Source organism: Cupressus sempervirens, chromosome 3 (genome assembly GCF_028749045.1).
Source record: "Cupressus sempervirens isolate cs-2001-9-10 chromosome 3, ASM2874904v1, whole genome shotgun sequence".
Classification (NCBI taxonomy): domain Eukaryota; kingdom Viridiplantae; phylum Streptophyta; class Pinopsida; order Cupressales; family Cupressaceae; genus Cupressus; species Cupressus sempervirens.
Window position 1 is genome coordinate 976,156,600 of NC_143120.1, and position 25,859 is coordinate 976,182,458.

General features: G+C 35.2%; 1 protein-coding gene across 1 annotated transcript in view; it reads left to right on the forward strand.

Moving 5' to 3' along the window:
* The window catches only part of LOC149570014 (oxysterol-binding protein-related protein 1A-like), an 81,088-nt gene that overhangs the window by 20,699 nt on the left and 34,530 nt on the right, over positions 1-25,859 (forward strand). Inside the window, exon 3 of the mRNA XM_089822675.1 lies at positions 24,768-24,861. Within this exon, the coding sequence (XP_089678801.1) occupies positions 24,768-24,861 (94 nt within the window). The remainder of the gene's footprint in view (positions 1-24,767; positions 24,862-25,859) is intronic.

Here is a 25,859-nt window from a genome sequence, read left to right on the forward strand (position 1 = left end):
AAGAGAGGAGAAGCATTGCCAAGGGCTTAACCTCTTAATCACAGACCCTTAAGTATCCCCACACAATCTCTACTGAGAAAGCCCTCCCTACCCTGGGATTAGTCTTGGGACACCATTGTCTTGCCACTGAGCATCCTAGTGTTAGAGTGTCGGCTAGACAACCAGCTAGGCTATGGATGCCTTCCATCAACCTATCTGCCAACTGCTAGCGACCTTGATCTCTAGTGATCATAGCAGCAAGTATACCGCCAACCTACCTTGGCCAAGGATTTGTGTGGGCATTATGTACTAGATCACCCACCACTCGAGTTGAGATACAAAACCTATACATTGGACTACCATGAGTTGACTTAATTTAAAACAATATTTTCATTACTTGCTTATTAGTTATTGATTTTCTTTCCCTTATCATGCAGGGATAACCAGCGGTTCAGTAATTATCAGTACACACCCTTCATCTCGACCTTGCTGGTCTTCCTTGATAAATTCGTGGGGTGACCATCTAAGCATTATATAATTGCAGCCAATTACATTTTGCCTGATCTTAAGGCTTAACAAAAGATTCACAATGCTTTGCAATTTATTTCTTGACTCTAGATAAGAATTCTGTCCCTTATCTCAGGGGCATATGGAGGATGCCCTAGTATAAGCTCTGCACTGATTGGATCTCTTATCGAAATAAACAAAGTTTTGATAAGAAATTTAATTATGAATATAACAAGTTCTTCAACTCTTAAGCTTATATGCACAACCAAAACATGAGTTAATGAATGACACAAGGGAGAATGATAGTTAGGGCCACAGGCTTCCCTAACAATCAACCAACCTTGCCGAGATCACACAACAGAAGCAATTTACAAAGTGACAATACTAGGAAGGAGAGAGAAACATATATCTTTATACAGCCAAAACATGAGTAAATAAAGGATGCAAGGGAGGATGATAATTAGGGTCACAAGCTTCCCTAACAATCAACCAACCTTGCAGAGATCACACAATAGAAGTAATTTACAAAGAGACAACGACAGGAAGGAGAGAGAAACATACATATTTCATAAATTCATCAATTTCATCATACATGCTCGACTGTGAAGCCTTTCGAGTTACGACCAACACAAAGATTCAGATATACATCAGATATCCTCCAACATGCGAGATTTGCAATCTCTTATCCAGATTCTAACCCCTAGCTTACTCCTAACTCCATTGATACCTAGATCTAGACTAAGACCCTCTACTTATGCTTGCCAAAACAACTTACAAAAGATTCTAGATCCTCATATGGAGAAGGCCGACCAAATAATGGATTGTACGCATCCCAATGATCAATCCATTACATTAAATGATAATCACGAATTAAATACACAAGTTGGCTATGAGAACTAGACAGACAACTTGGTGAAGGACAACACCGAACAACAACAAGGTCACTGAATTACTCGATCATTACAAAATAGAAACACTCGGCAAAAGAAGAACTTGAGCCACTCGGTGAACGAAGATAGAATCACCCCCACTGAGCCAATCAACAATGAAGTCATCAAGAAGGATAACAATGCAACCCAGGATGCTCTTGCATTAGACAATTGGGGTTGAATTGAAATGATTCTCTTGAATCACAAGCGTGTCACAACTTGTGCTGAACCCAACTTAGATTTAGAAATCCATGCGGCATCTTTAACTCTTCTGTCCTTCCACTTAGCCAAATATTCAAAGTAATATTTTCCTCTTGTACTCTTACCAACTCTCTAATCTAAAACCTGCTCCATCTCATCAGTCTACTTCTTGGGATAATCACTTGGTACTGTCAGCTCATCATCAGATTCATGATACGTTTAGAGGTCAACAACATTGAGTATAGGAGATATATCCATGTTATTAGGTAACTCAACTTCATAAGCATGACCACTGTCAAACTTCCTCAAGATTCTGCAAGGACCATACTTCTTCATTTTCAACTTACTGGATGTGCCAACAGGAAACTTGCCCTTCTTCAAATGAACCATCACCTCATCACCAACATCAAAACTTATATGTCTCCTTGACTTATTTGCCTTCTCCTTGTATTTTGTTTATTCTGTTCCAACTTAAGTTTTACTTCCTCATGCAAAGACTTCATAAATTCAGCAAATTCATTACCTTCAACACTTTTCTTCATTTCACTAGCCACATTCCTCAAATTTGATATACCTTTAGGCTGCATTCCAATAACAACCTCAAATGGCATCTCTCCAGTAATTTTGTCTCTCCAATATTTCTGTTCACAAAATTATTCTATGCAAACTCTACTTGTGCCAATACTAAATCCTAGTTACTCGGTTTATCTCCAATTAAACATCTCAACAAATTACCCAAGCTTTTGTTCACAACCTCTATTTGTCCATCAGTCTGTGGATGAAATGTAGAACTAAACTTCAATTCGGTATCTCGCTTCTTCCATAATGTCTTCCAGATTTGACCAACAAACTTACTGGCTCTATCAGATATAAAACTCTTTGGTAATCCATGCAATCTAACAATCTCTTTGAATAAAAACTCAACAACATGTACTGCATTAGATGTCTTCTTACATGGTATGAAATGTGCCATTTTAGAAACTCTGTCAACAACATCAAACACATAATCAGATCCTCTTGCAGTCCTCAGTAAGACAAGAACAAAGTCCATAGTGATATCACTCCAAGGTTTCTCAGGCACTGGAATAGGTGTATATAATCCAATATTTTGATTTGCTCCTTTTGCAACTTGACAAACTCCTCAACTCCTTACAAACTTCAGAATATAACTACGGTCAATAATATTTCTCCTTAAGCAAACTCAAAGTCTTATCAATATCAAAATGTCCAATTAATCCACCATGTTCTCCTTAATCAAATTAACTCTCATAGATCCTCTCGGTATACACAACTAAACTCCTTTGAACAACATACCTTCTTGAATGAAATAAATTTCATACTTACTCAGATGATCAAGTATTGGTGCTTTGCACTCTCTCCATGCCTAAGAAAATAATGTCTCCACTTCTTCAAAGCTTGAACCATAGTTCAAAATATCGCCAAGATAGCTGTGAGAAGCATACTTCTCGTGAGAAATTGTAGATGGTGTGAAAAGTCATCCTTTTCTTGCCAAGTCTCTGAGCCGAGAAGTTCAACTTCTCACTGCGAGAAAATGGCGATATTTCGGCAACTTCTCACAAGAAATTAAGTTCTTGCGGGTAGCACGTGAAGTTGCCAATTAAATGACAAGCCCAGAAATGACATCCTTTGTGCCTTTTTGCATCATTGAGTTTCTGGGGTGTTGGAAAAAGGTTTGGGAGGAGAAAATAGGTGTTTGCTAGTGATTTAGAGCGATTACTGGTGGATTCGGAGTGGATTCAAAGCTCTTTTCAAGCAAAATCCAGATTCACAAGTAAGTTATTTTTTTGTGGTGGAAATGTCCCAAATCTGCAAAAACTTGCTCTTTGCATCTTATGTCAGCCATGTAGCTCATCCAGTTGTGAGCATAATTGGAGCTTGTTTGAATCCATTCACACAAAGAAGAGGAACAAGTTGGCATAGAAACGCCTAAATGACCTTGTCTTTGTCAATTATAACCTCAAGTTGCGCATAAGAAAGCTAATGGCATTAGCAATTGAGCCACTTGATCTAAATGACATAGATCCTTTTGGCGATTGGAGAACACATGAGCAGCCTTCATTGTTCACCGAGGATGACATATATAAGTTGGAGAGGCAAGCTATGGAGGAGGGTGGTTATGCAGTAGGACTAGATGACATTTAGGAGGAGTGCAGTGAGAGTGAGGACATTGACAGTGAGCAGAGTGATAGTGAGGATGAGGAGTCATTTCTAGAGCTAGCACCAACATTACCAGAGATGATTGCTATGGCTAGACCTGCTAGACCCCTTCCGTCTCCCATAGTTTTTACTAGAACTACTAGAAAGGGGAAGAGGAAGATGTAGAGTAGTTGCATTTTGCACTTGACATTTGTATGTGCTTATATTTTTACAAAGAGAATTCGGTATTTGTAGTTTGCTTTAAAGTTCAGAGTCTCTGACTATATCGACATTCCACATGAGGATGCACTTTTGTTACTTATTGCATTTATATATATCTAGATTAGCTTGTTTGGTATGTTTACTCATTTACCAACTCATTACATGCATCTACTTATTGAATTTTGTGAAAAAAATGCATCTTAAATTAAATTTAAGTCATTTTAAAAATTCTCGATATTTTCCTGAGAAGTTGCTGATTTCTCTTTGATATTTGTTGAAAATTTTTTTTTTGGCCTCGTCGAGAAGTGGCCGAGAATGAGATTTTGAACTATGGTGTGAATAATAGCATAGAACTCTTCATCATACACAAAATACTTCCTTTTAGCATCATTCAATATCTCACTAAAGAAAGCAACAGGTATATTATCCCGACTCAACACAGTGCCAATTGCACTACCACTTGCATCATATTCAACTTGAAATACTTTACTGAAATTAGTTAAAGTCAACACAGGTAAATCAACAACTCTTTGTTTCAAAGTCCTAAAACTCTCATCAGCTCCATGTGTCTAGTTGAAATCCTTTTTATCTCCTCTCATTGTCTCAATTGTAGCATTACAAACCAAACTGAAATTTTTGATGAACTTTTTGTAGAAATTTGCTAAACCATGAAATGATCGTTACCTCACTCATTCTTAGGTGTAGGCCACTCAAGAATTGCTTTAACCTTCTTAGGATTCATCTTCAAATCATAGCTGAAATCACAAATTCCAGATACACAATCTCCTCTTTCATGAATAAACACTTATTCAAATTAATCCACAATTTCTCCTCCTTCAATCTCTGTAACACTTGTCTAATATGTTCAAGATGTTCTTCCTTAGTTTTATTGAATATCAAAATATCATCCAAATAGACAACCACAAACTTACCCAAGAATTTTTTCAAGACTTCATTCATCAGCCTTATAAAAGTACTCAGTGCATTAGTCAAACCAAAAAGCATAACCAACCATTCATACAAACCTTCTTTTGTTTTGAAAGCAATTTTCCGCTCATCATCTTTACTAATTTTGATATGATGATAACCCATCTTTTAAATCAATCTTTGTAAAATACCTTGCTCCACTCGAACAAGTTGTTATATCATACATTCTAGGCATAGGTAATCTGTACTTCACTGTTATCTTGTTAATAGCTCTAGAATCAATTCACATTCTCTGTAATAACCCTCCTCAAATCTGCCCTCAAAAAATGCTGATGAAAGCTCAAGGAATTTCATCAAACAATTCACATGCAAGGGACGTATGACTGATATAGTATTTCAGCTAGCTTCAAATGACTTTTTCTTCAATTTGCATCAATGAGAATCTTGTGCTAGAAGACTATAATGGACTATACAATGACCTAACATGAGTGTGCTACTAATTTTGACAATATTCAGTGCATATATATGATCTAAGCATGAGAAATGAACACTTACAGCCAACTGACATTTTTACAAACAGTTGGTATGCAAACTAACTAGCTGATAAATAATGATATTAAATTGTTTAAATGACACCAACAACTATTATCTTCTTAATTGCAATGAAAAATACAATGCTCATGAAATATGGCCAAGACTTTGGCATTTGCATGGATTACAAAATGATAATGCTGGTATAATGCACTTTTACAGCTGAAAGCTTATAACATCCTAAAAAGCAATACTAACAAAAGAACCTGGTTGTAGATGGCTGTAATAATTTCCTTCAATACTGCTCCTTTCTGCTTTGCTTTTTCGGCCTGCTTTTTCAGTTCTGCTTTTTCGGACTGCTTTTTCGTACCCTATTTCAGCCTACTTTTTCGGTTCCGCTTTTTCGGACTGCTTTTTCGGATTGCTACTATGTTGAATCTCAAGACCATATCTTTCAATGGCGTCAAGATTTCCAGCTTGAAGGGATTTCGTCCTTCAAACTATTGAGACAACCTCCAGAAAATTCTCCAATTTCTTTGATATTTCCAAGCATGCATAAAAGAAGCTCTTCCATTTCTTTTATAGTGTTCTCACAAGAGCTCCATCCTTCGTTTTCTCAATGTGGGATAAAACATAACTCTCTTTATGTAACTTATGTCTCCAATGTGTTATAAAATAGAGGGGACTCTTTTAATTTAAATATTTTCCACAAACTATACTCTATGCATTAATAAAGTTAAATATTTAAATTTAACTTTATAAAATAGTTTTATCAATGCATAACAAATCTTATCAATGATAAATAAGTCTTCTTGTCGATTTTAAACAATTACCATCGACATACAGTTGCCATTGGATGTTCGCCCATGTCCAAGATGACTTACTATAAATAGTAAGTACGCTCAAAGTTGCCTCAAAGCCCCTCAGAAAGACCTGCAACTGAAACTATCTAGGCCAAATGGCCTCTAAGCCCCTTTAATGTCTTGGTTAGCCTACGGGACCGTGGGGAAATAGGCTAATGACAACATCATGCTATGAATGCTAAAAAGGGGACATTACATTCTCCACTCACCATTCTTCTTAGGTGCCAATACAACTGGTACAACACATGGAATCAAACTTTTTTTGATCAAGCCTTTCTGCAACAATTCTTGCACTTACTTGATAAGTTCTTCACTCTCAGTAGGTGTCAATTTGTAGGGTGCTTTATTGGGCAAACTAGCTTGAGGGATCGGGTCCATACAATGACTCATGCTTCTTATTGGTGGTAAACCATCAGGTACATTCTCAGAAACAATCTCTTGGTACTCGGTAAGCAACTTTTCCACTTCAGTTGGAACTCAGTCAATACAAGCATTACTCAGTTTACTAGGAATCACAACAAAACAAACTTTCTCTTTCTTCAGATCTTACACAAATTGATCGCCATTAGCCATACAAACCCATATTGTACTACAATTAACCTCATTTGGACTCTTAATCAAAGGTAACAATACTTTTCTCCTTCCGTTCACCCAAAGCGTATATTTTTTCAATCTACCATCATTTACAACATGTCTATCATACTGCCAAGGTCTACCCAATAGAATATGCCAACAATCCATAGGCAAATATCACATGAGACTTCATCAAAATAGTTCCCAATCTTGAATTTCACATTACATTGCTCACTTACCAATAACTTATGCTCATTTTTGATCCATGAAACATGATAAGGTTTAGGGTGTCTCAACCTTTGCAACTGCAACTTTATAACCATCTCTTCAGATGCCTAATTCGCTGAACTGCCACTGTCAATGATCACCTTGCAATATTTTCCCGCCATCTTGCAATTGGTCTTAAAAAGACTCCTCAGGATAGGTTCCTCATTAGTTCTCTCATTACACAAAGTTCTCGTCATCATCAAATTTTCTCTAGCCTCAGGTCCAATCGGTGGACTTGCAGATTCTCCTTGAATTACAACATTTCTGCCAGTACCTTCATTCTTCTTTGTAGAATTGTTACACTCAAAGGCTCTTTGTCTTCCACATTTGAAACATGTATCATGAAATCCTCCTCTTCCATAACCACCTCTTTCTCGGTAAGAACTACCACCTTTCCACTTGGTTTCGCCTTTCTCATCAATCTTTGACGTAGGTACAGGCCGAATAACTAGGGCCAAGGGCTTACCTAGCTATCCAAACCACTTGCAAGAGTTAACACAACGGAAGCAAACACAACGAACAACAGCCAAAGGAGAAAGAAGAGAAGTACTTTTAATATCTCCATACATGCCCAGCTGTAAGGCCTTTTGGGTTACGGCCAATTACAAATACATTCACATTCAAAGATCCAATTGCAAATTCGCACTTTCAGTTCTGCTCTCTAATCCTCTTCCCAAAAAACTTTTCTTCTCCCTAAAACTTACTTAACTCTAAGCCTAAACACTTTATATATATATTTGCCAAAATGGCTTACAGATTATTCTAGAACATTACATAAGAGGAAGGCCGACCCAACAACGGTTTGGACGCATCCTAAGAAAATATCTTAACATAAATGTTGCGATCAAAATAAATCCCGCAAGTCGGCTCGTAGAAATCATGTCCAAATGTTGACACTCGACACATACTGGGGAACTCGACAAATGAAGTCACTTGACATACACCGGGTAACTCGACGCATGGAGAGTCGCTTGGCATACACTGGGTAACTCGGCGCATGAAGAGTCGTTTGGCATACACTGGGTAACTCGGCACATGAAGAGTCGCTTGGCATACACTGGGTAATTCAGCAAATGAAGAGTCACTTGGCATACATTGGGTAACTCAGCAAATGAAGAGTCACTTGGCATACACTGGGTAACTCGGAAAATGAAGAGTCACTTGTCATACACTGGGTAACTTGGCGAATGAAGAGTCACTTGGCATACACTAGGTCTACAGTAACTTGGCATCAACATGCAGAATGAACAAAAATGAGCAGGATAACAAGGCAACCCAAGATGCTCTTGCATTAGACGACTAGGGTTGAAAGAAATGATTCTCTTGAATCATTGAGATGTCACAATTTGAGTGGAATCCAACTCAGATTGAGAAATCCATGAAGCATCTTCAATAGGCCTATTCTTCCACTTCACCAAATATTCATAGTAATCTTTTTCTCTTATGCTCCTGCCAACTCTTTGATTCAATATCTGTTCAACTTCCTCAATCTACTTTTTAGGATAATCTTCTAATACAACAACTTCATCATCTGACTCATGATACTTATACAAATCAGCAATATTGAATATAGGAGATATATCCATGTCGTTAGGTAACTCAACTTCATAAGCATTACCACTGTCAAACTTCTTCAAGATCTTACAAGGTCCAAATTTCTTCATCTTTAACTTATTGTATGTTCCAACTGGGAATCTTCCTTTCTTTAGATGAACCATCCAACTTGAGAATCATGGTGTCTTCTAGACTCATCAACATTCTCCTTATTATTTCTGATTACTTAGTGCCAACCTCAACTTCACTTCCTTATGCAAAGACTCCATAAAATCAGCAAATTCTTCTCCTGCAACGCTTTTTTTTTCACTAGCAACATCTCTCAAATCTGATATACCTCTAGGATGCATTCCAGTAACAATCTCAAAAGGTGTCTTCCTTGTACTCCTATTCACAGAATTATTATATGCAAATTCAGCTTGTGCCAATACCATCTCTCAATTACTTGGTTTATTCCCAATTAAACATCTTAGCAAATTGCCCAAGCTTATATTCACAATCTCTGTTTGTCCATCCGTCTGTGGATGGAATGTAGAGCTAAACTTCAGTTCAGTACCCATCTTCTTCCACAAAGTCTTTCAAAAATAACCAACAAACTTACTGTCTCTGTTTGAAATAATATATCTTGGTAATCCATGCAATCTCACAATCTCTTTAAAGAAAAGTTCAGCAACATGCTCAGCATTTGATGTCTTCTTACATGGTATGAAATGAGCCCTCTTAGAAAATATGTCCACTACAACAAATATAGAATCATACCCTTTCACTGTCTTAGGCAATCAAAGAACAAAATCCATACTGATGTCAGTCCAAGGTTTCTTAGGAACAGTAATAGGTGTATACAAACCAGTATTTTAACTCACCCCTTTTGCAACTTGACAAACTCCACAACTCTTTACAAATTTTTGAACATCTTTATACATTTTTGGCCAATAATGCTTCTCTTTTAGCAAACTTAATGTCTTATCAATTCCAAAATGTCCAGTTAATCCACCACTATGCTTTTCCTTAATCATATTCAACCCCATAGGACTTCTAGAAATACACAACTGAATACCTTTGAACAACATACCTTCTTGAATGGAATATTCATCATACTTATGTGGTCTGTCAGATTTGGTGCTTTGCACTCTCTCCACGCCTTAGAAAAATCAGGCTCAACATCATACAACTTTTTCATTTCATCAAAACCAAGAACTTCAACCTTCGTTTTAGTCAACAAAGAACGTTTTCTAGTCAATGCATCAGCAACTCTGTTAATAACTCCACTCTTATGCTTGATCACAAATGTAAAACTCTGCAAGTACTCAACCCATTTTATATGTCTCTGATTCAATTTATGTTGACTTCCCAAGTATCATAAAGCTTTATGATCAGTATACAGCTCAAACTCTTTGGGAATCAAATAATGTCTCCACTTCTTCAACGCTTGAACAATAACATTAAACTCTTGATCATACACAAAATATTTCCTTTTAGCATCATTCAAATTTTCACTAAAAAAAGCAACAGGTTTACCTTCTTGACTTAATACAGTTCCTATTGTATTACCACTTGCATCACATTCAACTTGAAATACTTTGTTGAAATCAGGCAAAGCCAATATAGGTAATTCAGTAACATTTTGTTTCAAAGTCTCAAAACTCTTATCAGCTCCATGTGTCCACTTGAATTCCTTTTTATCTCCCCTCATTGTTTCAGTCATAGCATTACAAACAACACTGAAATTCTTTATAAACTTTCTGTAAAAACTAGCCAAAACATGAAATGCTCTTACCTCACCCACATTCTCAGGTGTAGGCCATTACAAAATTGCTTTAACCTTCTCAGGATCCATCTTCAATCCATCAGCTGAAATCACAAATCCCAAATACACAATCTCTTCTTGCATAAAAGAACACTTTTTCAGATTAATCAACAACTTTTTGTCTTTCAACCTCTGCAATACTTGTCTAATATGCTCAAGATGTTCTTCCTTAATCTTATTGAATATGAAAATATCATCCAAATAAACAATCACAAACTTACCCAATTTGTTTTTTAGAACTTCATTCATCAACCTCATGAAAGTACTAGGTGCATTAGTCAAACCAAAAGGCATAATCAACCATTCATACAAACCATCTTTTGTCTCGAAAGCAGTCTTCCATTCATCACTTTCTCTGATTCTGATCTGATAATAGCCACTCTTCAAATCAATCTTGGTAAAATACTTTGCTCCACTCAAACAATCCATTCTTTTTAGGTGCTAATACAATAGGTATAGCACATGGACTCAAGCTTTCTTTGATCAAACCTTTCTGCAACAACTCATGCACTTGTTTGTTAGGCTCTTCATTCTCTGTAGGTGTCAGTCTATATGGTGTTTTGTTTGGCAAACTAGCTCCAGGAATCAAATTTATACAATGATTTATACTTCTTACTGGAGGTAAACCATCAGGAATATCATCAGCAATAATTTCTTCATACTCATTTAGCAATTCTGTAATTTCTATTAGTACTTGACTATCACTATATGTTGTCACTCGGTTATTACTAGCTTCTGCTGTTCGGTCATTACTACCAACACTCGGTCCTCTAGGAACTATGGCAAAACAAACTTGATTTTTTTTCATTTCCTTTTCAAATTGTTTCCCATTAACCATGCAAATTTTTACAGCAGTACAATTAACCTTCTCTGGACTTTCAAATCAAAGGCAACAATGTTTGTTTGTTTCCATTTACCCAAAGAGTATATTGATTCAATCTTCCATCATGTACAACATATCTATCATATTGCCAAGGTCTACCCAACAAAATATGATAACAATCCATGGGCATAATATCACACAAAACTTCATCAAAGTAATGTCCAATTTTGAACTTCACAAGGCATTGTTCACTTACCAATATCTTATGCTCATCTTTGATTCGTGAAACATGATAAGGTTTGGGATGTTTCAGCCTTTGCAACTACAACTTGGTAACCAACTCTTCTGATGCCAAATTTGTAGAACTTCTACTGTCAATATCACTTTGCAACATTTTCCAGCCATCTTACATTTGGTCTTGAAAAGACTTCTTAAAACAGGTTTCTCATCACTTTCCTTATTACATAAGGTTCTTCTCACCATCAGATTTTCTCCAGCCTCAGGTCCACTTGGTGAACCCTCATCATCTTCTTGAATCACAACATTTTTGATACCTTGCTTACTTTCAGAGGATCTACATTTAAAAGATCTATGTCCCTCTTTACCACATCTAAAACAATTATCATGAAATCCACCTCTAAAATATGAATTACCTTTTCCTCGGTAAGAATTAGTGCGTCCTCGGTAAGAATTACCACTTTTCTATTCGGTCTTGCCTTTGTCATCATTCTTCCATTCAGATTTGCCTTTATCCTGCATAAAATTGTCAGATTTGCCACTTTCTCCATAAGATCTACCTCTGCCTTTTTGGAATCTACCACCTTTACCTCTTTGTCTTTGTTCATGCTTTATTTGTCAAGATCTCCTTAGCTTTCAAGGCATATTGATATGCTTCTTCTACACTTTCCAACTTCACAAAACTTATTTCATCTTGAATTCCAGATCTCAATCCATTAATGTACCTTGCAATTTTCTCAATATCATCATCCACATGTCCAAATCTGATGTCCAATCTATAGAATTCCTCGATATATTCTTTCATAGTCATATCCTTTTGTTTCGAATTTTGCATCTTTCTCAAGCAGCTAACTTGGTAATTAGCAGGAAAGAATTTGTTCTTTACCTTGTTCACCATCTTTGGCCAAGTTCTGATCTTTTTCTTTCCTCTCCTTTGTCTATCAGTTTGCAAGTGCTCCCACCATAGTGATGCATGACCTTTCAACCTAGTGACGACAATCTTCAACTTTCTATTATCAGGAGTGCATTCATACTCAAAGAATTTCTCCATATCAGAGATCCAGTCCAACATAGCATTGGTATCCAATTTTCCATCATAAGGAACAACTTCTACAGCAGGCTTTGAATTTGCCCTAGACAATATTTGCAACAATTTTTCCTCATCTTGATCTTCTTCCGATTTTGGATTATGGTTTGGTGTTGCTACTTCATCATCACTTATATCCTCAAGATGTGCTCCTCTCCTCTGGGCTATCTCCACAACATTTAATCTAGCTGCACTTTGTCTCAACTGATCCAATATAGCATTATCAACATTATTTCCTCTACCATAAACCATCTTTACAAATTAGGTTCCTGCATGATCGTAACCCTCTGCAAGTTATAGGTCAAATCTGCAGATCTGCCACCTTACAACCAAATCCAAATCAGGGTTCTACACGATCCAATCTCCACAAGGATGAACTTGAAGCCCTGATACCAATTGACACAAGCACAGGCTGAATAACTAGGGCCAAAAGCTCACGCGGCTATCCAAACCACCCTGGAAGAGTTAACACAACGGAAACAAACACAAAGAACAATAGCCAAAGGAAGAAGAAGAGTGAAATGCTTTTATTGATTCATCAAAATATCTCCATACATGCCTAGCTGTAAAGCCTTTTGGGTTATGGCCAATTACAAATACATTCACATTTAAAGATCTAGCTGCAAATTCGCACTTTCAGTTTTGCTCTCTAATCTTCTTCCCAAAAACTTTCCTTCTTCCAAAAACTTACCTAACTCCAAACTTAAACACTTTATATATACTTGCCAAAATGGCTTACAGATTACTCTAGAACATTACATAAGAGGAAGGCCGACCCAACAATGGTCTGGATGCATCTCAAGAAAAGATCTTAACATAAATATCGTGATCAAAATAAATTCCGCAAGTTGGCTCGCAAAAATCACGTCCAAATGTTGACAGTCGACATACACTGGGTAACTCGGCAAATGAAGAGTCACTTGGCATACATTGGGTAACTCGGCGTATGAAGAGTCACTTGGCATACACTGGGTAACTTGGCACATGAAGAGTCGCTTGACATACACTGGGTAACTCGGCACATGAAGAGTCACTTGGCATACATTGGGTAACTCGGCAAATGAAGAGTCACCTGACATACATTGGGTAACTCGGCAAATGAAGAGTCACTTGGCATACATTGGGTAACTCGGCAAATGAAGAGTCATTTGACATACATTGGGTAACTCGGCAAATGAAGAGTCACTTGGCATACACTGGGTAACTTGGCGAATGAAGAGTCACATAGCATACACTGGGGCTATAGTAACTTGGCATCAACGTGCAAAATGAACAAAAATGAGCAGGATAACAAGGCAACCCAAGATGCTCCTGCATCATTCTTCTATTTTGATTTGCCCTTATGTTGAACAATATTGTCTTCTCTAGTGTTTTCTCCATAAGATCTACCTCTGCCTCTTTGAAACTTTCCTCTACCTCTTTGTCTTTGTTCATGCTTTTTTGTCAAGGTCTCCTCAGCTTTCAAGGCATATTGATATGCTTCTTCCACACTATCCAGTTTCACAAAACTGATTTCATCTTGAATTGCAATTCTCAAACCGTTCGAATATCTAGCCACTTTTTCTACCTCATCATTAACATGTCCATATCTAATGTCCAATTTGTAGAATTCCTTAGTATACACTTTCACACTAATATCATTTTGCATCTTCCTCAACAAATTGACTTGATATTTAGTAGGGAGGAACTTCTTTTTCAATTTATTCACCATCTTTTGTCCTGATTTTCTCATTTCTTTTCCTTTGTCTATCCATTTGCAAATGTTTCCACCAAAGTGAAGCGTGAACCTTCAATTTGTTGACTGCTATCTTTACCTTTCTATTACTAGGGGTGCTCTCAAATTTAAAGAATTTCTCTATTTGAAAGGTCGAATTCAACAAAGCATCAGTGTCCAATCTTCCATCATAACTTGTAACCTCAACCTTAGGCTTAGAATGTGTGCCCGAGAAGGTTTTTAAAGCGGCAGACTCCAAAATGTGTCAATTTACAAAATAGAATTCACGACAACTCAAACGAGAAAAAGCTTGATCACGTTAAGTTTTCAAATGACAATGGACAATTCATCAAAGAGAGTCAGATGCTATCAAAAGATGCAACACCATGATTATCAAGTTGAATGCAATGGCACAAAATACAAGAACTCCAGATCCTGTGATCATCTAGGATTGCATCATCAAGTACAAGGCCTTTGCCGACAATCTACAGGGTTGATTCACTTAGAATCAACAATTTTAACTTCTTTCTTCTTCTTCTTCTTCCATGTTTGTAGTAGGAGAGGATGTATTACATGAAAATGTGTAATTACATGTAATACGATTTACACGACAATCTACAAGGTTGATTCACTTAGAATCAACAATTTTAACTTTCTTCTTCTTCTTCTTCTTCTTTCATGTTTGTAGTTGGTGAGGATGTATTACATATGTGTAATTACATGTAATATGATTTACATGTCCTTATAACATGTAATCCAATAATTTATCTTGTTAGTTAGATCGGGTCAAACTTGGTTGAGTTGCTCCCATTTTTTCGTCCATCTTTTTCTCAACTCCTTTTCCTATATAAGGAGTGCCCCCCTCATTGTAAAAATCATATTTTGTTGTATGCAAGAAAGCTCTGCCACACTTGTGCAAGCATAACTTTGATTTTGTAGTATGAATTTGGGAGAAAAATGAATAAAAGAAGCAATTGGATTCGAAGCTTTGACTAGAAGCAATTGTGATAGAGAAAATTAGAAGCTTTGATTGTAGTTTGTGCCTATTGTCTTTGATTCATGTTATATTGTGTTCAATAATAGAGCATAGTGAGTTAAGAAGCAATCGAAGCTGAAGCTTTGATTGGGAGCGATTGTGGTGATACATTGACTAGGAGCTTTGAGTATAACTTGTATTACCATCTCAAATTCACGAAAAATAGTTAGAACTCCCTACTTCTGGAAGTCTTTGCACCCCAACAGTAGAGGTTATTCTTATAGAATAGGTTAAAATAAGACTTAGACCCAAATTGGTACGCTTTTAATCAGCCTTTGAGTTGGTATGAGTTTATCGGTATCACTGTTTCTAGCTATTAGATAGAAGTCTAGTTAGAGATTTCATGTTGACCATTACTCGCTTCCTCCTAAAAGCTAAGAGGAAATAATATTGGTAGCACCCCTTGTAAATCTCTCAAGTTTTTGCTTACCTTGAGTTGATCCAAGGAATAGTGAGAAGGGGGAGCCTTCCCTTTAAAGTAGGAGAGACTTTGTCTCATATGCTGTGACTGGTCTACCTATTTTGCGACTGGGTTTTACTCAAACCTGTTGGTTGCAAAATATATACTTAACAAAAGTCATGCCTATTGGCTCACAGGTGGATTGGTGCCTCTTACCTAATTGCCTCCCTAGCAATGCTTCCCCTCCTTTGTCAGTCGCGTTCAAGCAAAAGAAGTTAATCAAGGTAATCACGTATGTCCAAGTTATTTAATCAAAATCAAATAATCATATTAGCTAAACCACTTGCCCTTCGTATAACATCATAACAAGACCATTATTCCAAGTTCCCATGAAATTATAACGAATACCCAATACTTCCATTTCACATGAAACCATAACAATTAACTAACTTAACCAATTAGCTCCACTTTGCATGAGGTCTCAACAGCTATAAGGAATATACTATAATTAAGAAAAAATAGGGATGTGACAGTGAGCAACTATCTCAGCCTTATGTATTTCTGAGATATTGCTCTCGTTTCAGATAACTCCATGTACTGTGATGCTGATTGAGAGCGACTGATCACTCACATATGTATCGGAGTACACTAGATTGTTTGGGATACTTGTCACCATTTTGCAGAATTCTGTATATGCTCTGATGGGAAAAGACTGGCCTGAAACGTGAAACAAAATTTTGATCAACATTCAAGCATTCAGTTAAGTTTTAGTGTGTTATCTATGAGTTCAGATCATATATTTTTATGTTACGGTGAATAGTGTTTGCATTCCTTTGTTTTTGGCGAGTTTCAGAATTACTATCGACAATAATTCTCCTTATTATATATAATGGTATGTAGATTTGTATTAGCGGCAGAGTTATTGGATATTCCTCAATAGTTTGTGACAGATATATATTGGGAGTCTTATAGTTTTGAATAGTGGTACAAAGTCTATTGCGGTATATATATTTCAGTATCAGTTTTTGAAACTTAATATATTGTGAGCATATATAACATAATTTCTGATCATATATGATCATCAAGTATTGAAGATTCATTATCAAGGACTGAATTTGTGAATGATTTCAAGATCTCAATAAAAGAGCGTTTTTTGGTGGGTTGGATTGTTTCCCTCGCTGAGGTGGGACTTTCCCAGGATAATTGTATAGTCTTGTGAGATTTTCTCGCATTTATATTGGCCTTTTTTGTTTCTCATTATTTCTCAGTCTAAAAATTAACACTTAAAAGCATCTCTCAGCTTAGGAACAAGTAAAAAATAAATTAAAGGGAAAAGATTTATCATGAAAATACTAAAATAAGGTTTTATTATTGTTATAATGGTCATCTTGGTATTTAGAAACTTCCTTTCATGTCTTTCGTCTTTAGTTAGTTAAGGAAGTTTATGTAATGGAAATATTGTGTTGTATTCTCTATTTTTAGGAAAGCTTTTTTCTCCTTGTTAATATTGAACTTGTTAATTCTATATAACTCTGATATCATACTGATCTGAGTCTGCAGATCGAACAGATCCAATATATATGCATGAAATCCCTGATCGAACTGGCCTATGTAATTGTCTATTGTTTTCATTGTGATTAGCATCTCCTTGGGGCACTTTTGTTAAAGTCTAATTGAATAAACTTGGTTAGTTTAATTACAAACTAATGATCATCCACAAGAGACGCCGATTTCATGAAAACAATTGATTTAGTGCCGACCTAGAGAGGGACATGTTCTTTCTAAGGCCATGATCCCTGGTTGTTATACATATATGGGGTGGGAATGTGGATAAAGGACACACATCAAATGCAAGTCTGCTCCTTTAGCATTTACCGCCTTATACGATTTATATCAGAGATAAATATTTTATTTGCAGAACTATACATCATAGCAAGGACACTTAATATATGTTCTGATATATTTAAACATTATCTTTAGGAAGAGTAAAAGCATTATGTCAGTTTTGGTTGATCAGAATTTGCAGAAAACTTACATGGTATCAGAGCTCTGGTAGTTGAACCTAGGCTCTGCAAATTGACAATCAGATTTAAAATATCTAGCAACATCCTTCTACTTTCAATGGTTAGCACAATTAGATCTGAAGAGAGGTTTGATGGAAAAGAACACTTCGTTGCTTGGAAATTCAAAATTATGAAGACTCTTGAAGACAATGATGTGATATAGTTTGTTGATAAGGAATCCAAGCAATTTGATGTTAATCCTCATAAAACTATCTGGATTAAAGGAAACATGAAACACGCAAATCATATTAGATGGAGTTAAAAATGAAATAGTACCTATGCTAATGAAACATCAGACAATATTTAATATGATGAGTGCATTATTAAATGCATATGAGGTTAACAATGCAACTAGAACCCTTGCACTAAAAAGGCAACTAATCATATAAAGATAAGGAAGAGAGAATGTATGAATTCATACTTCTTAAGGGTGGCTAGTGTAAGAGATGAACTTGCAAGTATAGAGACAAAGAGCTATCACTTATGGCTATAGATGGGTTACCGGATTCATGGGAAACATTCTCACAAGGAGTAAGTGCTTGAGACAAACTTCTAGGCTTCAGTAGACTTAAAGGAGATTTCCTTAAAGAAGAATCCAGGCAACTCAAGTAAGGAGGGAAATTAAAAACTGAAGATGAAGAATTTCATGTCCTCAACACAAATTCCTATAAAGGTAAGAGGAAGCACTTCAAGAAGAAGAAGGGTAATCAAAGAAATGACAAACCTAAGAGAGATTTATTCAAAATAAAGTGCTTCAATGTGATAAATTAGGATACTATAAATCTAATTGCCCTGAGAATACAAAGAAACAAGTAAACTGTACAAACATTACTAGGAAAGGGCAAAACTATGATCTTGAGAAACATGTATTGTATTCAGCGCTATTAAATGAAGTATCAAGCAAAGCATGGGTGATTGATAGTGGATCATTTTGATACATTACAGGATACAAAGAAGTACTAGACTCAATATCAAAAGAAGTTAATGACAAAGTTACCATAGGTGATAATTCCACTCCTTCTGTCAAAGGAATTGGGAACTGCACCTTGAAAGTGAAGTCGGGTATTTCTCTTCATCTCAAAAGAGCACTCTATGTACCAGGAATCAAGAGGAATCTAATTTCTCTTACAACACTTGAAGATGATGGACATAAGGTTGCATTTATGGACAGTAAAGTAATGACCTGGTCTAAGAACTCTTCATTTAAGAAATCAAAGTTGATTGGTCAAAGAAAGAGATACTTGTATGAATTAAATATGGAACCTATTCAAGCCGTAATTTATGAAGCTGTTGATATAAACGAAATGTGGCATAGAAGGTTAGGACATCCAAATTTCAAAGCCTTAACGACTATGGAAAAGATGGTTATTGGTTTACCTAAGTTGAATAAAGATCATTCGAGCATATACAAAGGATGCGCTCTAAGAACGCCAAAAGTCCATTTCAAGATAGCACTAGAAAAATTAACAATGTTTTAGAATTAGTCCACTCAAATTTATGTGGATCTATGTCTGTTCCTTCTCTTGGAGGATTCTGGTACTTCATATTTTTTATAGTTGATTTCTCTAGGAAAACATGGATTTACTTCTTAAAATGTAAAGAATCAAAAGAAATCCTTAAGAGATTTAAACAATTCAAATCCTTAATTGAAAGTCTATTAAGACACAAAATTAAAACTCTTAGAACTGCTAATGGAGGGGAATTTACTTTAGATTTGTTTAAAGATTTTTGTAAAGAAGCAGGAATTAAGAGGGAGTATATTGTTCCTTATAACCCACAACAAAACAGGGTAGTAGAAAGGAAGAATAGAACAATTATAGAAGCAACAAGAGCTATGATATTTGATCAAAATTTAGAATATTATCTTTGGGCAGAAGCCTCATGTACTACTGTCTATATTCAAACAGAATTCCTCATTCTCACCTTAGAGATAAAACTCTTGAAGAAGTCTTTTCTAAGGTTAAACCAAATATAAGTATTCTTAGGATACTTGGGTTCCCATTATACATACAAAAGAAAAGAGAACTAAGTTAGAACCCTCCGAGAGGAAAGATATTTTTGTCGTGTATAGTGAAACATCTAAAGCATATAGAGTTTACATACTTGGTTAGAAAAAACATTGAATTTAGTAGAAATGTAATATTTGAGGAAGATTTAGCATTCAAAAGAGCCCTAAGCTCTGAAGATCCTACACATATATCTAGTTTTGAAGAAAATCATGAATTTGAGCTTCAGAGGGAGAACATTGAAGAAAGTGAAGGTGAAATTCAAAATCTTAATCTTGAAGAAACTCAAAATCCTAACAAAAGACCACTTTGGGCTGTTAAGATTGTAGAGGAAGCACAAGACTTTGCTGTACCATCTGAAACTTTCAGAGAAAGCAAAAAACCCAAAATTTTTTCTAGCTATGCAGCAAACATGAGTGATTAATCTAAGTCAGAACCAACCAATGTTTCAGATGCTATTAAAAATACAACTTGGAAGTATGCTATGACGGAAGAATACTAATCCATTATTAAGAATGATGTTTGGGAAATTGTTTCAAGGCCCGAGGGAAAATCTGTTGTTTCTTCTAAGTGGATATTTAAAATCAAGCATGTCGTTGACGGTAGCATTGAAAAATATAAAGCCAGTTTCATAGCTAGAGGGTCTCTCAAAAGGAGGGAATCAAGGTTGCATGGGTACTCGTACCCACACCCCTAGTACTCGTACCCACGTACCCAAGTACCAGGTACACGTATCCCACGTACCGGGTACTCGGTGGAGAGCATCATATCGAAGGACCTTGATTAAGATTTTGGTTTTTTTTTTTGGGTTTTTATTTTTGTATTAGCTTCTTGTTTATCAAACTTAATTCAATACCAAATCAGTTTGAAACTTTGATACTCATTAACAATAAACTTTATCACTGTTCAAGTCATAAGTTTATCATTTGCAATATGTCACTATCATATGATTTAGGATCTTCTTGTTCATGTTTAAAGTCTGTGTTCTTTGTTATGCATCTAAGCATTTATCATGTATTATTATTTCAAACATATAGCAAATCTGAAACTGAAAACAATACATTACATTTGCAAACTTTATCATTGTTATTGTTTTGAAAAACCATTATCATGACTCATAATTTCAGATTTTTTATAAATATAAAAGTATAATTTTTAAATAAGTTTGACATACCCAAGTACCTTCATCCCCTATTATGAAAAATACTTTAAACATTAAGCATTCAACAATAGCATATATATATATATATATATATATATATATATATATATATATATATATATATATATATATTCGACTTATGGCTCATATTTTCAAATTTCTTGTTTTGAATGCTCAATGTCATGACTCATGGCATATTTTGATTTTAATATTTTTATAAAATATTAATTATATAGAAAAATTAGGCATACACACGTACCCCCATCCCCTATTTTGAAAAATATGCGTACTCGTACCCATTCCCATTCTCGTACCCACGTACCTGTGCAACCTTGGAGGGAATTGATTATGAAGAAAACTTTGTTCCAGTTGCTTGATACATCTCTACAAGAGCAGTCCTAGCTATTACAGCATCGAAGGGATGGTAAGTACATCAAATGGATGTGAAAATAACATTTTTGAATGGAAAGATTAAAAAGAGGTATATTTGGAACAACCTGAAGGATTTGAAACTCAGAATCTTAAAATCTTTGTTTGCAAACTCAAGAAAGCTCTCTAGGGGCTTAAACAGGCTCCCAGGGCATGGTATGAAAGAATGAAGCTGATCCAAATCTCTATTATAAAAGGAATAAAGATGATATGATAATTTTGGTACTATATGTTGATGATTTACTAATAACAGGTGATGATCATCTTATAGAGCAATGCAAGAAAGATCTAATCAAAGAATTTAATGTGAAAGATTTAGGACTCCTTCATTACTTCCTAAGACTTGAAGTATGGCAAAACTTTGACAACATCATACTTTATCGAGGAAAGTATACATTAGACATCTTGAAGAGATTTGGAATGTGGAATTGCAGACCTATGTCTTCTCCAATGGAGACTAATCTACACAAACTTAAGGAAGCAGCAACAGAATCACCTTCCGTAGATTCTACTCTTTATAGACAGATGATTGGGTCTCTTATGTACTTGGTAAATATAAAACCTGATATTTTCTATGCTGTTAATGTAATAAGTCAGTTTATGTGCGGGCCAAAGGAGATTCACCTAGTTGCAGTCAAACACATTATGAGATACTTACAAGGCACTCTTAACCTTGGGCTCAAGTATGAGAAAGTTGACTTGGACTTACATGGATTCACAGACTCAGATTGGGTTGGAAGTGTTACTAATAGGAAAAGCACTTCAGGATGCTATTTCAGTTTAGGCTCAGCGATGATATCATGGATATGCAAAAAGCAGGCATCAACAGCACAAAGTTCCATAGAAGCTGAATACATTGCAACAGCAATGGCCTCTTGGGAAGTAGTTTGGCTTAGAAAGTTACTTGTGGGATTATTTGGTCAACCTATGAATCCCACTATTATTCACTATGATAATTAGAGTTCCATCAAGCTTTTTGTGAATCCAGTTTTTCATGATAGGTTCAAGCATATTGAAATTCCTTACCATTATGTAAGAGATATGGTAGACAGGAAAACTGTCAAGTTAGAATACATTTGCATTGCAGATCAGACAATAGATATTCTTACCAAATTCCTCTCTTGAGTGAAGATAGATCACTTCAGAAAAGGACTTGGTATGGTTGAATTATAATACATATGTATTATTTAATTATTAGTGAAATAATTTTGTGTTAAAAGTATTATTTTCAGGTTATTGATTGTTATGGGCTTCACTAAAATCATTAAAATATCAAGTCAACAATTAATAATTTAACATTATACAACTTAAAACCACAAATTCATTTTCATTCTCCTAACACTATTTAACTCTAATACATAACCATCCACTAACAACCAAAACTTCTAAATCCTATGCTTAATCACCAAAGCCAAATCAACTAAATAATTATGCATTTAAATAATCTAAAATTCTAGTGCACAATTGTTATAATGTACCCATAACCAAACATCAAATTCTAAATATTCATTATCTAAGAGGTGACAATCTCTGAGATAATGAGCACTTGTATAAAAGACATTATGAGAGATGCCGATATCTGAGATAATGTACTGAATAGTAGAGAACTACTGTTAGATTTGGATGAGTTCAAGATAACATTGTAATGTAGACATTTTCATGCCTAGGAGTCACAACTTGGATAAAGGAAGAATTTAATCATTATCTGGATTTTATCCTATGTAATGGTAGATCTTAACTCAGGGTCATATTGTGATATAGGCCTATGAGTACCTATGAGTGACAACTTGGATAAAGGAAGAATTTAATCATTCTCTGGATTTTATTCTGTATATTGCATTCCATGCAATAGTGTTATCACAAGTATAAGTCATATCACAGGTATAGTAATATGACATAGTATCATGTGTTCAATGATATCACATGCTTAGAAGATTCAGAGAGATATAAACTATCAATCTATGCTTATTCTTCTTAATTGATGGAGCTAGATATGTTATCACTCAGTATGATTATCAAGTTAAGAGGGAGTGTTAATTCTATATAACTCTGATATCATACTGATCGCGACTCTGCAGATTGAACAGATCCAATATATATGCATGAAATCCTTGATTGAACAGGCTTATGTAATTGTCTATTGTCTTCATTGTGATCGGCATCTCCTTGGGGCACTTTTGTTAAAGTCTAATTGAATAAACTTGCTTAGTTTAATTACTAACTAATGATCATCCACAAGAGATGCCGATTTCATGAAAACAATTGATTTAGGGCCGACTTAGAGAGGGACATGTCCTTTCTAAGGACATGCCCCTTGGTTTTTATACATATATGGGTGTGAATGTGGATAAAGGACACACATCAAATACAAGTCCGCTCCTTTAGCATTTACTGCCTTATACGATTTATGTTAGAGATAAATATTTTATTTGCAGAACTATACATCATAGCAAGAATACCTAATATACGGTCTGGTATATTTAAAGACATATCAGAACTATACATCATAGCAAGAGTAAAAGCATTATATGAGTTTTGGTTGATCAAAATTTGTAGGAAACTTACAGAACTATCATTATCATTTCATGGTTCAAAGTGGGTTAGAGTTTTTTGATGATTATTTTTAAATTCATGGGCATTTACCTGAAATTTATTTCCAGAAATTGTTTTGAATTGATTTTTAATAAAAAATCATGGGTTTGCCTTTTGCAAAATTTAAAAGTATTTTTTTGCGAATCCAAGATTTGGTTCATGAGTTTTCGTGAATTTTTCAATGAAAAATGCATTTAAAAAAATCACCTTTTTATGTTTGAAGTTAGTGGACTTCTTCCAGTTATTTATCTTTCCTTTTTTGTCTTGGCATACAATGGGCGGACACCTCTCCAGGGGATGCATTCTTATGCTGTAAAATAATAAGTAAACATAACAATCACATTCCCTTCAGGTATAGGACATATAATATTTATATGTCTAATTACCATGCTCTTCTATCATTCTGGTATTTTGCACGCTTAAAGTAGAGAAAGATCGTAAATAGCATGGTCATTTATTAACAAATATTCAAGTCAGAAAGGATCAAAATTGTGGTAGATGCAATGACCATTGTGAGTGGTATTTGGACTTCTGTTGATACTTAGTATTCACATGAATGTGTCACAGTTCCTTGTGATTCTTTTGTAGTTTGACTCTTAAAATTCATGAAGAGCTACTATAACAGACACGCTTTGACCAAGTGCTATACCACATATATGTGTATGACGGTAACAGTTTTTTGCCAATTTCTTATTATGCAGGCAGAAAAAGTAGAGCTTGAAGCAACTGTTGTGGATGAAAGCCAGTGTAATGTAAAAGATGTATCTGGTGGTTCCGGTAATGGAAGGTATAGTGGTAAGTGGCTTACATATTGCTTAAAACTCCTCCCTATTTCTACATGATTTTCCTTCAGTGAAAATCTAAAAGATTGTTATATTTGACAAGATCAATTAGAAGTTTCTGATGTGTACAAGATTTCTGAACAAAAACTTTTCAGATTTTTTTATTGTCTTTAATTTTGTAAATGACAAGATTATTGTTGTTGAAAAATTCAAATAGAAATTTGATTAATGCTGTTTGATTCTAAAGTATCCCTGTTGGCTGTGGTAGAAATAGATCTTCTAGACATATTCTGTATGGTGTTTCAAAATTGTAAAATACACTTCTAAGCTATGTTGCAGGTTCCCGATATGGAGACAGTTTAAGGGTTAGGTGCCCCTATGGCATATTTTTCTGTCGGTATGGGTGCAGGTTTGTGTATATATTAAAAAATTAAAAATTACAAAAACCATAATACTCATGATTGCCAATAAACAAAATATTTATATACCTTATAATCTGCAAAAATTAAATACTCATAAATTCACAATACAAAGATTTAGTGATTTGTCAAATCTCAATACTTGTGCTTCCTTGAGAGCATCAATATCAACATTTAGTTCAGTTTTTTTTCAACCACAATCAGCTATAGTGCATCTCCCACTAGTCATGTCGCATGCGTAAGCTACTTCTTCGATAGAGATTTTGGCAACTTGTGCAATTGTATTGTCTAAGTGAGTACACTTACTCTACATACTTACAAGCTAGATCTCATTTTCTAATCACACCACCTCATCATAGTAAGGTTTCTTGAATGATAAGATATGCAAGCTGGAGAGCTCAAAGACCTAATTTTTCAATTTTTTTGGTCCCCAATCAGTTGTGCTTAACTACTAGTATGTATCTCAAATCGACTCAGTGGAAGAACATGTATACAAATTTTAATATTACAAAACATAGATTGTAACATATGAGAGAATTGTTTTTGAGTTAGATCTCAATTCCTAATCACCCTGCCATTATCTTTTAAAGTT